At 37.6% G+C, this 14755-nt stretch overlaps 1 protein-coding gene across 4 annotated transcripts in view; it reads left to right on the forward strand.

The window, feature by feature from the left end:
- The window catches only part of ANK3 (ankyrin 3), a 686669-nt gene that overhangs the window by 509822 nt on the left and 162092 nt on the right, over positions 1-14755 (forward strand). For all 4 annotated transcript variants that reach the window (XM_036828058.1, XM_036828063.1, XM_036828060.1 and 1 more), the window contains 2 exons: positions 8698-8796; positions 13809-14006. In XM_036828058.1, the coding sequence (XP_036683953.1) occupies positions 8698-8796; positions 13809-14006 (297 nt within the window). The remainder of the gene's footprint in view (positions 1-8697; positions 8797-13808; positions 14007-14755) is intronic.

Genomic DNA, 14755 nt, shown 5'->3' on the forward strand with positions numbered 1-14755 from the left:
CTAGGAGGTGGGTCAAAAAGGATCTTGCTGTGATTTATGTCATAGAGTGTTCTGCCTATGTTTTCCTCTAAGAGTTTTATGGTGTCTGGCCTTACATTTAGGTCTTTAATCCATTTTGAGTTTATTTTTGTGTATGGTGTTAGGGAGTGTTCTAATTTCATTCTTTTACATGTAGCTGTCCAGTTTTCCCAGCACCACTTATTGAAGAGGGTGTCTTTTCTCCATTGTATATTCTTGCCTCCTTTATCAAAAATAAGGTGACCATATGTGCGTGGGTTTATCTCTGGGCTTTCTATCCTGTTGCATTGATCTATATTTCTGTTTTTGTGCCAGTACCATACTATCTTGATTACTGTAGCTTTGTAGTATCATCTGAAGTCAGGGAGCCTGATTCCTCCACCTCCGTTTTTCTTTTTCAAGATTGCTTTGGCTACTCGGGGTCTTTTGTGTTTCCATACAAATTGTGAAATTTTTTGTTCTAGTTCTGTGAAAAATGCCATTGGTAGTTTGACAGGTATTGCATTGAATCTGTAGATTGACTGGCAGATTCTTAACCACTGCGCCACCAGGGAAGTCCCTGGAAAAATATTTTTAAGAAACATGTTTGGAGACATTGAAAAGCATCAACAGCAGGAATAAATTGGAGTGAATTCAACTTTTGAAAGAACTAAATAACACAGGAGGATATCTATATTTACATGGCAGCTCTCACTAGTCAGTACAGCGTACTATGACAGCTCATGCAGAAAGTCAGTTTTATTGTCTTGAGGACAAAGGATCAAGTTTGGGGCTATAAGAGTGGCTGGACATTTAGGGGGGAAATCCCGGAAAGAAGGAAACCACAAAGGAGGGAAATCAACATACAGCTCTCCACAATCCTTGGTTGACCCCTGAACTATGCATGTGCAGGGTAAAACTCCAAGGTGGTCAGAGGAAAATAACAGCTAAAAGATTGAAACCTGCAAAGAAACTTCAACAGCTACCTGCTACACAGGAGACAGAATTACCACACCAGAGAGGCTTGGTAAACATCTTTGGCCCAGAACTAAAGGAATCACTCTGGGAATAAGGACAAAACTGAAATAGACCTATTGTTGAAAGCCTAAAAGCAAGTCCCCACAAGTTCCAGAGTTGCTATAACATACAATTCACAATACCCAGTATATAATTTAGAAATTATTATACATTAAACATGTTAAATAATCTGAAGGAAAAGACAGATATAATGGGTGAAGAAAAGAAGAATTTCGGGAGAAATAAGGAAACCTTTAAAAAAAATTTAAGAAGAACTAGATAGAAATCCTACAATAGAAAAACACAATATCTGAATTTTTTTTAAGTCATTGGATGGGATAAACAGCTGATTGAGTATAGAGAAAGAAAGAATTGGTGAATTTGAAGACAAGTCACAAAAATCATCCAAACTGAAGAACAGAAAGCAAAAAGATTAAAAATCAAATTAACACCATGTCAACAATCTGTGGAATAATAGCAAGCCAAGTAAATACATACAATGGAGTCTAAGAGGCAGAGGAGAAAGAGAATGGGGTAGGAAAATATATATATATATATATATATATATATATATATATATATATATATATTTCCAAATTAAATCATAAACTGCAAACCCAGGAAACTTAGCACGCCAAGGAGGATGAATACAAAGAAAACCACACAGAGGCACATCATACTGAAACTGGTGGATGTCAAAAATAGAAAAATTTTTAAGCAGCCAGAGGAAAAGATGCATTATAAATGGAAAAACAATGATGAAGATGTTATCTGACTTCTTGTCAGAAACACTGGGGTCAGAAGACAATGAAGTATCTTTAAGGTGCTGAATAAAAAATATCTGTTAACCTAGAATTTATATCCAGTACAAGTATATTTCCATAATAAAAGTAAAATAAAGACAGTTTCAGGTAAACAAAAGCTGAGATAACTTGTTACCATCAAACCCATACTAAAAGAAATACTAAAGGAAGTTCTTCATTCTGAAGGGAAATGATACTAGGTGGAAATGTGGATCTAAATAAAGTAGAGATGAGTTAGAAGTCATAAACAGATAAAAATTATTTTTATTTTCTTAAATTTTTAAAAAGTTGATTAAGTAATAGCTGTTATGAGGTTTATAATCCATGTAGAAGTTAAATATATATTTATAGCACAAAAGATGAAACTACTAATGTAAATGGAATTATTGCAGAATTCTCATGCATGAGAATAATATTGGTTCAATACATAATATATAAATACTGTAACTATATAATTAATAATATTATTTTGACTGTGATAAGTTAAGGATACATATTTTAATCTCTAGAACCACCACTAGAGAAAAAAAGGAAAGAAAAGAAAAAAGAGTTTAGTTATAAAGCCAAAGGAAGAGATAGTCAATGATATATATGATGAATCAATCACTAGAATACTAAATAATACTCAGTTAACCCAAAAGAAGATAAGAAAGAAGGATCAAAAAACACAAAGAGCAGACTGGAGAAATACACAACAAATAGTATATGGGTGTGTTCTAGGCTCAGAGAGAAAGCTCTAGTTTTCTAAGGAGAAAGAACAGAAGGATTTTACCTTATTTTAGTTTAATTCAAAACATGTAGAATGTATGGCATGACAGCGGGGAAGAGCATTAGAAAGAGATTTTTTTCTCTCCTATGTATAAATGGCAGAAATGAATTCTTGATCTTAAAAGGAGATTGCTTGGTAGAGTAGAAGAAATCCAGTCCCTCTGATGGAGGCAACCCTGAGTGTAAGTTCTAATGCGAACCATTAACTTGCCTGTGACCTTGGGTAGTTACATTAATCCTGTGGAGCAGCTTTCTCATCTATAAATGGAACTTCTGATGCCTTTCTCATGAGTTGTTATAAAAATTCACTAAGATCACAAATATAAAGTGCCTGTGACAGCAGAGGGGTTTCAAAAATGTTATCTCACTTTCTCTCAGGCCAAATCCACAATTACCGAACATACACAAAATGGGGACACAGTCAGAATTTTTAGAGAAAAATACAGATATGAGAATAGCTTTGCTACTGAACTGTAATTGGTGCCTTTTAATTGATCTCTGGCTATCATTATAACTCTCCTCTTATGAGCACTACCTGCCTTCTCTTTCATTGTTTTCAATCGTCCGTTAAATATCACATCCTGTTTTATATCCATGACATAGAAAAAAGTATATATCCACAGAGTTCTCTCTGCTCGATTTCCTTTTCCTTCTATTGAGTATGTTTTTTGCTTAAAAGGAAGAATAGAAAGGAACCTAGAGGATAGTAATCAAAATAAACTATGTTTCTTTCTGAAAGTATTTCCCAAGTCATGAATTTGTGTCATTTCAGTATTGGCTTTGAGCAAATTCAACCTGTTAAGGACATATTCTGGGTTCATTATTCCTAAGTGTGATGGTTTAATGTCCCGCTCCATGCTTTTCAGAAAAACCAGGCTCAAAAGAAAATCTTTTTGACCTTCAAGAGTGCAGGATTTTGCTCTTTGTGCAAAAAGAGCCTTTTGTCCAGCCAATAAAGCGCAGTTCCCCACCTCACTAATAAGATTACTGTCACTGAAATGAAATATGAGATCTAGACTCACCAGTTTGTGTTGCTTCAGAATTCTGCCCAAGGGAGTACTTGTTCATTATGTTAGCGCTTTAGAAATCAGGGGAATTGGAAAAAAAAAAAAATCACTAACCCCATGCAGTTTCATTTCCTTCCCATAATGTTACTATGGCAACTCCACATCCTCTCTCCTTCTCTCCTGTCCAACTGCATATGCTGCCTTTCTTGAGGCAGCCTCCCTTGAGCCTCAAGAATTGCCTTTGTCAAGCAGTTTTCAACTGGAGGTCAAAACTATATACTGTCCTATATGGTTGAAGAACTGCGTTTTAGTCTAGGACCCATTCAAAGTGACACTGTACATTAATTGTAAATTTCCAGGGATTGGGAGCAGGTAAGAGTCCTTATTTTGTATTGGGAAAAGCATTCCTCTAATTTTAAGGAAAGGAGTTCTCTGCTATGTAAACCAGTTCACTACTGTGTTGCAAAACACAATATCCACAATAGCTTTTTTAAGCTTACAATGTTCTGAATTACAAAGAGGAAAAAATCTTAGAGCAAGTATTCTCATATTTCTCTTACTTTCGTATTCTTTTTTTATTGAAGTATAGTTGATTTCAGTGTTGTGTTAATTTCTGCTCTACAGCCAAGTGATTCAGTTATATATAATATATATATTCTATATATATATATATTCTTTGTCACATTCTTTTCCATTATGGTTTATCACAGGATATTGAATATTGTTCCCTGTGCTATACAGTAGGACTTTGTTGTTTATTCATTCTATATATAATAGCTTGCAGCTGCTAATCGCAAACTCCCACTCCATCCTTCCCCCACCCCTCCTCCCCCTGGGCAACCACAAGTCTGTTCTCTATGTCTGTGAGTCTCTTTCTATCTCGTAGATAAGTTCCTTTGTATTGTATTTTAGATTCCACATATAAGTGATATCATATGGTATTTGTCTTTCTCTTTCTGACTTAACTTCACTTAGAATGATAGTCTCTAGTTCCATGCATGTTGCTGCAAATGGCATTATGTCATTCTTTTTTTATGGTCTTACTTTCTTATTCTTAATGCTAAGAGGACTGAGTCGTATTCTTCAGTGTAATTCCAATTTATAAGTCACTTATCTATTGAAAATTTTATTTTTCTGGGACAATAAGATATTATAATAGCACTTCTGACACACAAAATCAGTCTAGTCTTAAACATAAAGGATAAGAAGGAAAGGAATTATTAAGCAACTAACTAGAAAACGTTTTTAAAAGACTAGCCCAAAAACCCATTCATTCACCCACTCATTCATTCATTCACTCAGTCATTTTTAGTAAGCAACTTTCACCAACATGACACTGAGTTACCTTCTCTGTGAGATTCAAGTATCCCTTTTAAGCTAGTAACTTTGTCGTCAGAAACAGACTCATTGGAATGATAATTCAAGCTCACAAAGACTAAAATACCAAGTAAAAAGTCCTAGGTTCCTCCAAAGAGGTTCAGATAAAATATGAGGGGAATCCTGATGGTAGAATGGTTATGTCTAGCTTTGGGAAAGTCTTCAAAGAAAAACTGTACTTTAAATGATAAAGATTTGGATCTTGGCAAAAGTAGAAAGGGAACTTCAAGGTACATGAAGTAGTGTGTGCAGAGCAGAGAAACTAGAACATGAGAGGCTTTCTCCAAGAACTGCGAAGAGTTTAATTGAGGTAGAAGAGAAGGGAATTAGGGGAGAGTCAAGTGTCGCAGCGACTGACTGGAAGACTTTGAATGCTAACCTGAGGAATTTAGACTTGGCAGAGGAATGAATGACAGTTATGACAGATCTTTTTGAACACAGGGGTATCATGATCAGAACAGTCCATCAGGAACATGAATGACAAGCCACACCTATTTCAAAGCCAGAGAAATTAGTTCAAAATTTTAATGTTTACTTCCCCCCCCCCACAAAATTGATATTAAGTCATGTCAATGCCTGCTTTTTTTTTTTTTTTTAACTGAACCGTGAATCACTACGTGGCAGATCCTTTTCCAGCTCCCTGTGGTTTAGCTGGTCGTGTCGGTCTTCGTGACTGTAGAGACTGTGGTGCTAATTAAAGATCTTACATTAACTCTAGGCACTAGTTTTCCACTGACCTGTGACTGTCCCGGCAGCCAGGCCGGCACTGTCTGTGCAGCCAGACAGTCGTGACATCTTGTACAGCTTCCTGCTGAAAGCGCTCTCTCCTGCCAGGCTTCTGGCTATTTGAAGAGCCACGCACCTTTGAAAAGTTTCAAAGCAAATTTGCAGAAGATCCAAAGGAGTCAGCCATTTGCAATCAATGTTTAAAATACTGCAAGTAAAACTACAATTGCAAGAGCTATGCTTCAGGTAGTTCTTTGCAGTTGAGCAAGGACGATGAGGCCTTCCTTGGGGAACTCGCGGACTTTATCATTGAAATGAGGTGATAAAAGGAGCAGTGGCTAGAATGGAAAGCCCTTCACAGCTCTGACACTGCAGACAAAAGTCACCTTTCCTGGCTGAGTCTCCAGATTCTATAAGTTTTTAATAAATAAACACCAGAGATCAGAGGTAGCAGATGCAGAATGTAGATAAAAGAAGGCGCTGAGTGACTGAAATTTTGAGCAGAGGGGCTTTGTCTTAATAACTCCTCCCAAGATATGCCTTATTTGTCCTGCAGTCAGCACTGGCCTCATTCTGAATTCAGCCCATGCAGCCTTGGATGAGTCATTTAACCTCTTTGAACCTCAGAGTCTTCATTTGCAAAAATAAGATCGTACCTTCCGTATAAGGGTAGTTGTGAGAATACAATGATCGAATGTTTTGGATTTGCTTCAAAACAATATAAGATAGGAGAAGAGGTCAAGATATAGATGAATCAGGGTGGATCCTAAGGTGACATTTATTGATGCTGTCGACCAGGTACCTAGATGCTCATTACACTATACAGTCTACTTTAGACTGAAATATGTTTGAAGTTTTTCGTAACTAAAACTTTTTTAAAAAGATGAAGTCAGCAAAAATATATGTCTGTAAGGAGCAATGTACTTCAAAGGATTAAGGGGTTGAGATAGATTTTACTCTTAGATAGCCAAACACTTTGTTATTCAGTATGTAGGATTTTGCTTGGGGGAAGATCATTTTCAAAGATAAATGAGTTTTCAAAGATAAATAATTTTATGTCTGTGACCATAGTTTGAAAATGCCTGTACATATTGTCACCCCTTATATCATAGAGTCTACTTATGAGAAAATGAGAGAATTAAAGTTGACCTTTTAGTTCATAAAAGGCAATCACATTCAGAGAATGTGAAATTTTTTGTGTGTTGCAAGGTAGATGTGATTATTGCATTATTTCTCCTTCAGATATTTTCAGGTTTTACATTACTGGGAAGACGTTTGGCCTTCAGGGTATACTTTTAATTTATTCTCAGATTTTATTTTATTCTATTTTATTAAGAAAATGCTGTTTCCAACTTGAAAGACAGTTATATTGCTTAACTTTGCTTTAGAAGAGCAAATGTTTTAAATCAGCATAAAAGGTAGAATATTTAAACATGCTCAAAATATACAAACCAGCTCATGTCATATTTGCTATTCAAATCTCATTTTTCAAGGAATTTTAATTGTACTGAGATTTAGCTAGTAGTTTAGAAATAGGATTGTACCTTATTGATTATATATTAGGATAATTAGGCTTACTTTCAAGATCTGCTCACACAATCTAGAAAGTGATTTGAATACATCAAATCAACTTTTGATGTATTTTAAAATGTGACTATCCTTAGGGTAGGTATTAAGTGTCAACAGCAGGAATCTTCAAGTTGGGGAACACATAAGCCAGGGTGTGTGAAAACTTCTCCATATGATTTGGAACCACTTAGATAGTTTTAAGTGAATAGATTTCCACTTCCTCATCTCCCTGTTAATTCTCCTATCCCACCTATGTTTTAATACAATAGCCCGTCTCGCTAATCTGAAGGAAAGGCCTGACTCTAACCCTAAGCCACAAGGCCCCAGGGTGCAAAACCTCTGAGGGGAAGGGGAGATGGAGAGGGGGAAAAGGGAAGTGTTGAAAATACTGGTGTCCTATTAAGAACTCAGGAGTCTGGTGATTAGATAAGCAATTCTCTGCATATCAAATGCTTAGAAATCCTATTGCAGCCAACAGAAAGGAAGGACCTAATGGTCCTTATGTCTTATGATGGATCATTGGAAGAAATCTTTGATGAAAGTTTATTAAGTGATTTTTGGCATGTAATTCAGGAGTTTAGAGAATTAGCGGCACTACCAAAACAGAAGTCCAACTACTTATTTATGCAGACAAGATGTCTTAGCACTAGCATTTATAAAAACAAAAATTAGGGAAGTATTGATGCTGAACCCTGTCTCATCTTAGCAATAAATAATACTCATTAGCAGATCCATGAACTAGTTGTGAAAAAAATACATCTCATTCAGAGAGGAATTTTTAATAAATTGTTACTCTTGCTTAATAATCATAAAATATGTAATGTATTTTTGCTGTTTTGATCCATTGTGTTTGAATAATTATAATGCCAATCAGGAGATTTATTTTTGATACTTAAATAAAGCCTTATGTTCTCAGGAAATCTTTAAACCTTTTTAAAAAGTAAATTTATGTATTTTTGCAGCAGGGAAATATGATACCGTAATCAATAAAAAACACTCAAGCATAAAATTATATTACATGAAGATAAAATTATATGGGGGAAGTGGAATGGAAATAGACATGCAGGAGCAAAAAGGACCAATGTAAAATTTCTGTTACCAATTCCTATTTTAAAGATTTGTGTATTTTTTAAAATGGTGGCTATCAAATTACTTATAGTGTTTAGATTCCATTGGATAGTCAAAAGAGTAGTGGAACAGTTATATTTTTAAATGTCAGTTTTGTGTGGAATCACACACTTGGCAACTACTTAAACTTATGAAAAATTCTGCCCTCTAGTTGAAAGTATAAAATTGTTTTATGAGATACATGCGTAAATGTTTGAAGCTCGCTGGTCCACAGCACGTTGGATGCCGCGCCGAATCTTGACCGAATGCACTCATTTATAGAATTTCCCGTCAACTGTAATTGAAGATGTTGCCTTGTTTGGTAGGATGGGCTGACGCCACTGCACTGTGGAGCGAGGAGTGGCCATGAGCAGGTGGTGGAGATGCTGCTTGATAGAGCTGCCCCCATTCTCTCAAAAACCAAGGTAATTTCTCCCCAGGTGTTCGGTCATCACACTGTATTTAGCTTTGAATCCCCTGACCGGTTATTTCACCCAGCCTTTCAATCACATAGAAAATGCCGTAGTTTGAATTTAGCAATTAGCGTGGCTCTGTGCACCCAATCTTTGGTGACCCTCAAGATTAAGTTTGGGTTTATGAGGCCTTCAGATGCATGCCCTCTATCACCAGGTCATTTGCGTGTGTGTTGCTTTTGTTTTTATTCTGTTTTGTTTCAGGAACACTTACTGCTTGCTTTTATTCTATGAAATTTTCATAGCTCAGGAATGATTGCTTGTTGGGGAAAAAAAGACTGCAAGATCTACAGTCTAAAGTCTGGGTGCTGGTGCACTTTCTCCAGCCCCTCAGTTTATTTCTGGAGAGTTCACAGACTATTAAAAAGGCCAAGATATCATTTAACTGAAAAAGACTGGAAACTTTGGAAAGACTATACCTTGCTTGGGCCTTTGGAAAAGTTGACATATCTGAAGGGAATGCATGGTGATGGCCTGAAAAGAAATAATGTTTTACTAAGTGTCTTCTGGATTTTTAAATGGTAAAACCATTTGACAGTATTTGAAAGAGAGAATATTTGTAAATAAATTTCGGGACATATAAAAACTACCTCAGAGTCATTACTGTTTTTATAAATCAAACCAGTGATTTTTTGAAGCTATGTTAAGCTTTATAAAGAGCCCTAATTTCTAAACGTTAACCAAAAAAAAACCCAAAAGAACATATTACTCCTGTTTGTACTCTGGTCGGTGTTTACTCAACAACTCTAGTGAAGATGGACAGGGTCAAGTTGGTCTGAACAATTCCATCACTCATTTGAAATGCAGGGTTTAGATTGGTGAGCTGCTGGAGATATTATCCAACAGAATTAAGCAGCCACTATTTTTCATTGCACCTGATGACATCTTGGACTTTTGAGTGCTTCTCATCTGAACCATTCTATTTGTTGTTTTTCCTTTCACATAGTCCGTATCTATCTTCTCTCCATCCCACTGCTATCTTTGAGCTACATCATCTTCCTGAACCATCGTAATCACTTCCTCGCTGGTCCCCCACTTCCTCACCTGCTCCTTTCCAATCCAGTTCCCATTTTGCAGTCAGAGTGGCCATATAAACTGTCAACCAAATCATGTCCACCTCCTGCCTAAAAAGTCTCCAAGTAATTCCCGTCGTCCTCTTTAAAATTAATTTTTATTTTATCAGAGCAGTACAGGCACAATTAAAAAGCAAATCATTGTCTCGTCATTCTTCTCCTAGTGTTCATCTCAGTCTCTGTTTGGCTTTTTTTCCTGAGAAATCTCCTTGACTTTTTTCTTTGATGCTTTTAATATGCAAGAACATCTTCTTGTCCTCTGAGAGCTTCTTTTCTTAAAGCATCCAGTTCTTGTTTTATGGATGCTATACATTCTGCTGTCTTTTGGAGAACATTCAAGGTGACATTTCTTTAAAATTCTTTCTGCCTCTCATCTGTCCCTAACTCCTCAGATTTCCTTTTTTCTCTTTGTTGGCTTTGGCTCTCTTTTTCATGATGGGGGTTGCCCACGAATGTCTGTACCTGACCGTGTCAAGCCTTTGAGTGGAAGCTCCGTGAGAGTGTGGGCAGGGCTTCTCTCAGGTGTATCAGGTGGTGGTGGGTTGGAGGGGTCCCTAACGTCAGGATAAATTGCCCTTTTCTCTGGAAGGTTCGGTTTTTTTGAGGGATGAGTCCTCTAACCTTTTGCCGAATACACTGAGTAAGAAAAAGGAAAAGGAGCTGTCATTCTCCTGGTCCTCTATGCATACCTTAATCATAACAATGATAACAACATTTACATAGTTGTTGTTACATTTACTACATACCAGGCTCTAAGCACTTTACATATATTAACCCAGTTACTCCCGACAACAACTCAATGAGGTACTGGTTCTACTATTATGCCCTTTTTATAGATGAGGAAACTGAGACCCAAAGAGAGAAAGTAACTTTCTCGAGATGTCTCAGCTAGTGGTAGACCAAGGATTTGAACCCAGGCAGTCTCACTCTAGAGATCATACTCTTAACACCTATGCTGTCCTTCCTTCTTCTGTGAACACCTGTTCTCAGTCCAGAGGCTAACCACTGCCCTCCACTCTGCCCCAGCCTCCACATCCAGAATCTCCAGAAATTTAAATTCCTGGTTTCCTGCAAGGTATGAGGGGGCAGTCATCTGGCTTTGCTGGGTTGGAAGGGCTTGGAGACCTGACCACTCCATAGGCAGCTAAACCAATCCTGCTTTTGGCCCCAAGCCTCATCTTTATCCTCCCAGGTACTATGTTTCCATATTGTCTGCCTTTTGGGCATTTGAGAGGTAAATCCTTTGTCTTTATTTTACCCCGTGGTATACTGGAGCCTGTTGGGTACATCTCTTTCCAGTTCCATATTCAGTAACATCATGTCGATAGCTTGAAATCGGTCATAGCATAGAGGTCTTTACACCTTGGAAATTGGCAAATGCCCTATCTCAGGGCTGTTCTTCTTCAAAGAGCTATTGTGAAACATTTACCAGCACACCACGGATTATACCCCTCAACAAGCACTTAGGTGTCAGCCTTTTCCTCTCTGCTGGCTGAGGTAACACTTAAAATCTTTTCTCGTATTACAAAGTTTATAGACATCACACATCTGTTTTTGTTTCCTTTGCCATGTTGTGTGAGTGTGTGGGTGTGCATGCCCTGTGGGTTTTACCTTTTCACTTCTGTTCATGTTTTTTAGTGGAGTTTGTGAAAGGATGGATAAACACGCATGTCACGTCTACCATGTTTATCTGGAAGTTGCCCCGCCCACTGCACTGAGAACTCCTTACCAGAATCTGACCACCTCTCTGCCTCATCTCTCCTTCTGGTCCTTACCTTCTTCTAGCCAAGCAGCCTTCTTTCACTTCCTAGAATACACCAAGTCTGTTCCCATTTCCCATTCCCTCAGAGTGACCTCTCTCAGTCTGTCCCAGAGCTCTGCAGTCTTCACACATTTCTCAACTCAAATGTCGTCTTCTCAGAGAGGCCTTCTTAGTTTCTTTACCTGTTTGCTGTCTCTTTCTTCAGTGAAATGAAAACAAGAACTTTGTCTTATTCAGTGCAGTACCCCAAGGACCTAAATCAGCACCTGGCACATAGGAGACCTTCACCAAATATTTGTTGAGTGAATAGTAAGCGAATGAAGGCATTCCGAACTTTAAGACCGTCTGTCTAATTCTTCAAGACTTTCATCTTTCTGAGCTAAGAAAAACCATCACACTGGATCCATGTTTTTAGCTTGATGACAATGCCATACATAGTATGACCCCTCTCCACGTGGCAGATGATCTTTCCTTTCTTCTGGTCCTTCCCCAGTGACCTATAAGTTACCCACTCATATGTGGTTGTTTTGTGTATCATTCGAGAATTTCCTTCTTTTATTGACACAGCCTCCCATTTCTACTCTCCAGTAAGTCATTTGTTCTCTCACATTTTGTTTCTTTGTTTACTTCGTGTTTTCCTCTAAGACTGTATCAAAACATAAAGCGGAGGAATGTTTTGGCAGGAAATAAACAAGTGCATATGCTTGTGGGTGGCAGTATCTCAAATGAGAAATGTTCCCCTCCTTTGTTGCACCTTAGTTTCTACTTTGGTTCAAAATGTTGGAGTGGAATTTTTTAGGCAGAAATATTCTGCTTGACTGGCAGTGTGTGAAGGCTTTAAATTTACATAATTATTTATGGAGCTCTTTCTATATATACAAGGCTCTCTGCTGGGCAATATGGGGAAATTATAACCCATGAGCCTCCTGCTTTCAGGAGACAAAAATAGCTGAAATACATGACATGGTGAGTGAATGATGCCATGAGAGTGGCCAGAGGAAGGCTTGCTTTTTTTCCCCCTTGAACTCTTGTTTTATGTCATTCAGATAAATGAGGGGAATTTAACTTGGCCCGGAGGATTCAGAAATACCTAGTTCATTGGTGCATATTTAGTATATCATTATTTTCAAAGTTCAGTGATGGTGATTCTTTTGGAAACTGAATTTACCGTCACTTTTCCCTCCCACGTAGGTTAAACTAGGTTACAGTAATTACTAGAGCCTCTCTTGATAACTGGATTCTCTAGGAACTTCCCAGGCTCCAACACTTTGTCTCCATATTTAAAGGAAGCGTGCCTGGAAAGACTGATATCTTAATACCTTGTTTTTGCCTTCATTAGAAAACGTGTGTTGAATGCTAAATGTCACTCCAATCTTTTTAACAGTTTTAGTTACCTTTGACCCCTCTCATGCCTTCTCTCAGCTCTCTAAATGAATTTTTTACTTATCCGTATTGCATATGATGACCTGTCATTGAACCCAATTGATTTAAACTGAGGCAAGCATTAATTAGTTAATGAGTTCGTCACAGTCTTGCCTTTCCTCGCCATAGACACATGGGGGCACCAGATTGATGGAAAAGGGCAAAGTTTTCCTTTCTACATTGACGTGAGATGAAATGTGTTGTATTCAGATCTTTTTTCTAAAAATTGATCAATATAATATTCAATATCAAGCATTAATAACACAGGAGCACAAAATAAAAACCAGTCTAGTGAATACCATTCTGTTTCTGCCTTTATTTTATCCTTTTCAGTCTTCTGTTGTTATCAGTACTTTTTTTATTGAAGTACAGTTGATTTCCAATTTTCAGTCTTAAATATTAAGAATTCAAATTCACTGGAAGTGCAATCAATAGTGGACCTTAGTGCAATTCACACTATTTTTTTAAATCAGAAAAAGAAATTATCGTTGAAAATTTTAATTTTGATTGATATAAGAAGTAGGAGGACTGGTTTGGAAAGTAGCTGCAGTTCAAAACAGTGGCCACAAAACCTTTTAAAAAGAGAAGGTATTTCCGTGTGCAAATCTAGGGTTTTCATCTGTTCACATTCGTACTGTGTTTTGTGTTGGGCACATTCACATTTGTAAAGGTAAAACAATAAACTCCGCTTGTCTTCTGTGTTCCAGAATGGATTGTCTCCACTGCACATGGCTACACAGGGGGATCATTTAAACTGCGTGCAACTTCTCCTCCAGCATAACGTGCCTGTGGACGACGTCACCAATGACTACCTGACTGCCCTGCACGTGGCGGCCCACTGTGGCCATTACAAGGTCGCCAAGGTTCTCTTGGACAAGAAAGCTAACCCCAACGCCAAAGCCCTGGTGAGTAGCTTAGCTCACAGGTCCAGCCTGTGTTGTCTTGCTGACCACATGTTACCCCTGCATGTAAAGGGGTTCCTTTTCAAGAGGTGAAAATGGAAGGTCTAGTTAAGTAAAGTGTACTTCTTGTCAACCTTCAAATGACCTTCTGGAAAATCTGTTAACCCTTCTATTTCCAACATAAGCAAGACTGGTGAGGCTAAATCATTAACTTCTTTATGGTCACACTCGTGATTCTCTTACGTAAATAAACCCAAAGACCGTACAAGTACAAGAGGACTGAGCTGGTCAACTTATCTTCTGGTAGGTAAAGTGATAACTGTGAATTAAAAGTTTTTTGTGAGATCTAAAAATACGAGGCAGAATGATTAGAAAACTTCATCTTAAACATGAAAGGTCTAGGAATTTGTGAGCAGAAATCCGACGTGAGGATGTTAAACATGTAAGGTAATGAAATATCACCTGTCATTGTTTCCTCAAGATGCGAATGAAAAATTTGGTCTAGTTTGTAGTCTTAACTCCTAGAATGACATGCTGCTTTAACCTTGAGCTTTGCTATCTAGTGTGGTTTTCACAAGGAGATGGTGTTTGTTGTCTTTAGAAAAATAAATGGTCCCAAGTTAGTAAGCTGTTTAAATTTAGTTCAGAAGAAGCACTCATGTTTAGGAAAAAAATATGTCACCAAGTGCCAGGGAAAACGTGTGCGTTTACTAGCAATTTTGCGGTAAAGGCTGTCATCTGATCAACCATTT

The sequence above is a fragment of the Balaenoptera musculus genome, chromosome 16 (genome assembly GCF_009873245.2).
Source record: "Balaenoptera musculus isolate JJ_BM4_2016_0621 chromosome 16, mBalMus1.pri.v3, whole genome shotgun sequence".
NCBI lineage: Eukaryota > Metazoa > Chordata > Mammalia > Artiodactyla > Balaenopteridae > Balaenoptera > Balaenoptera musculus.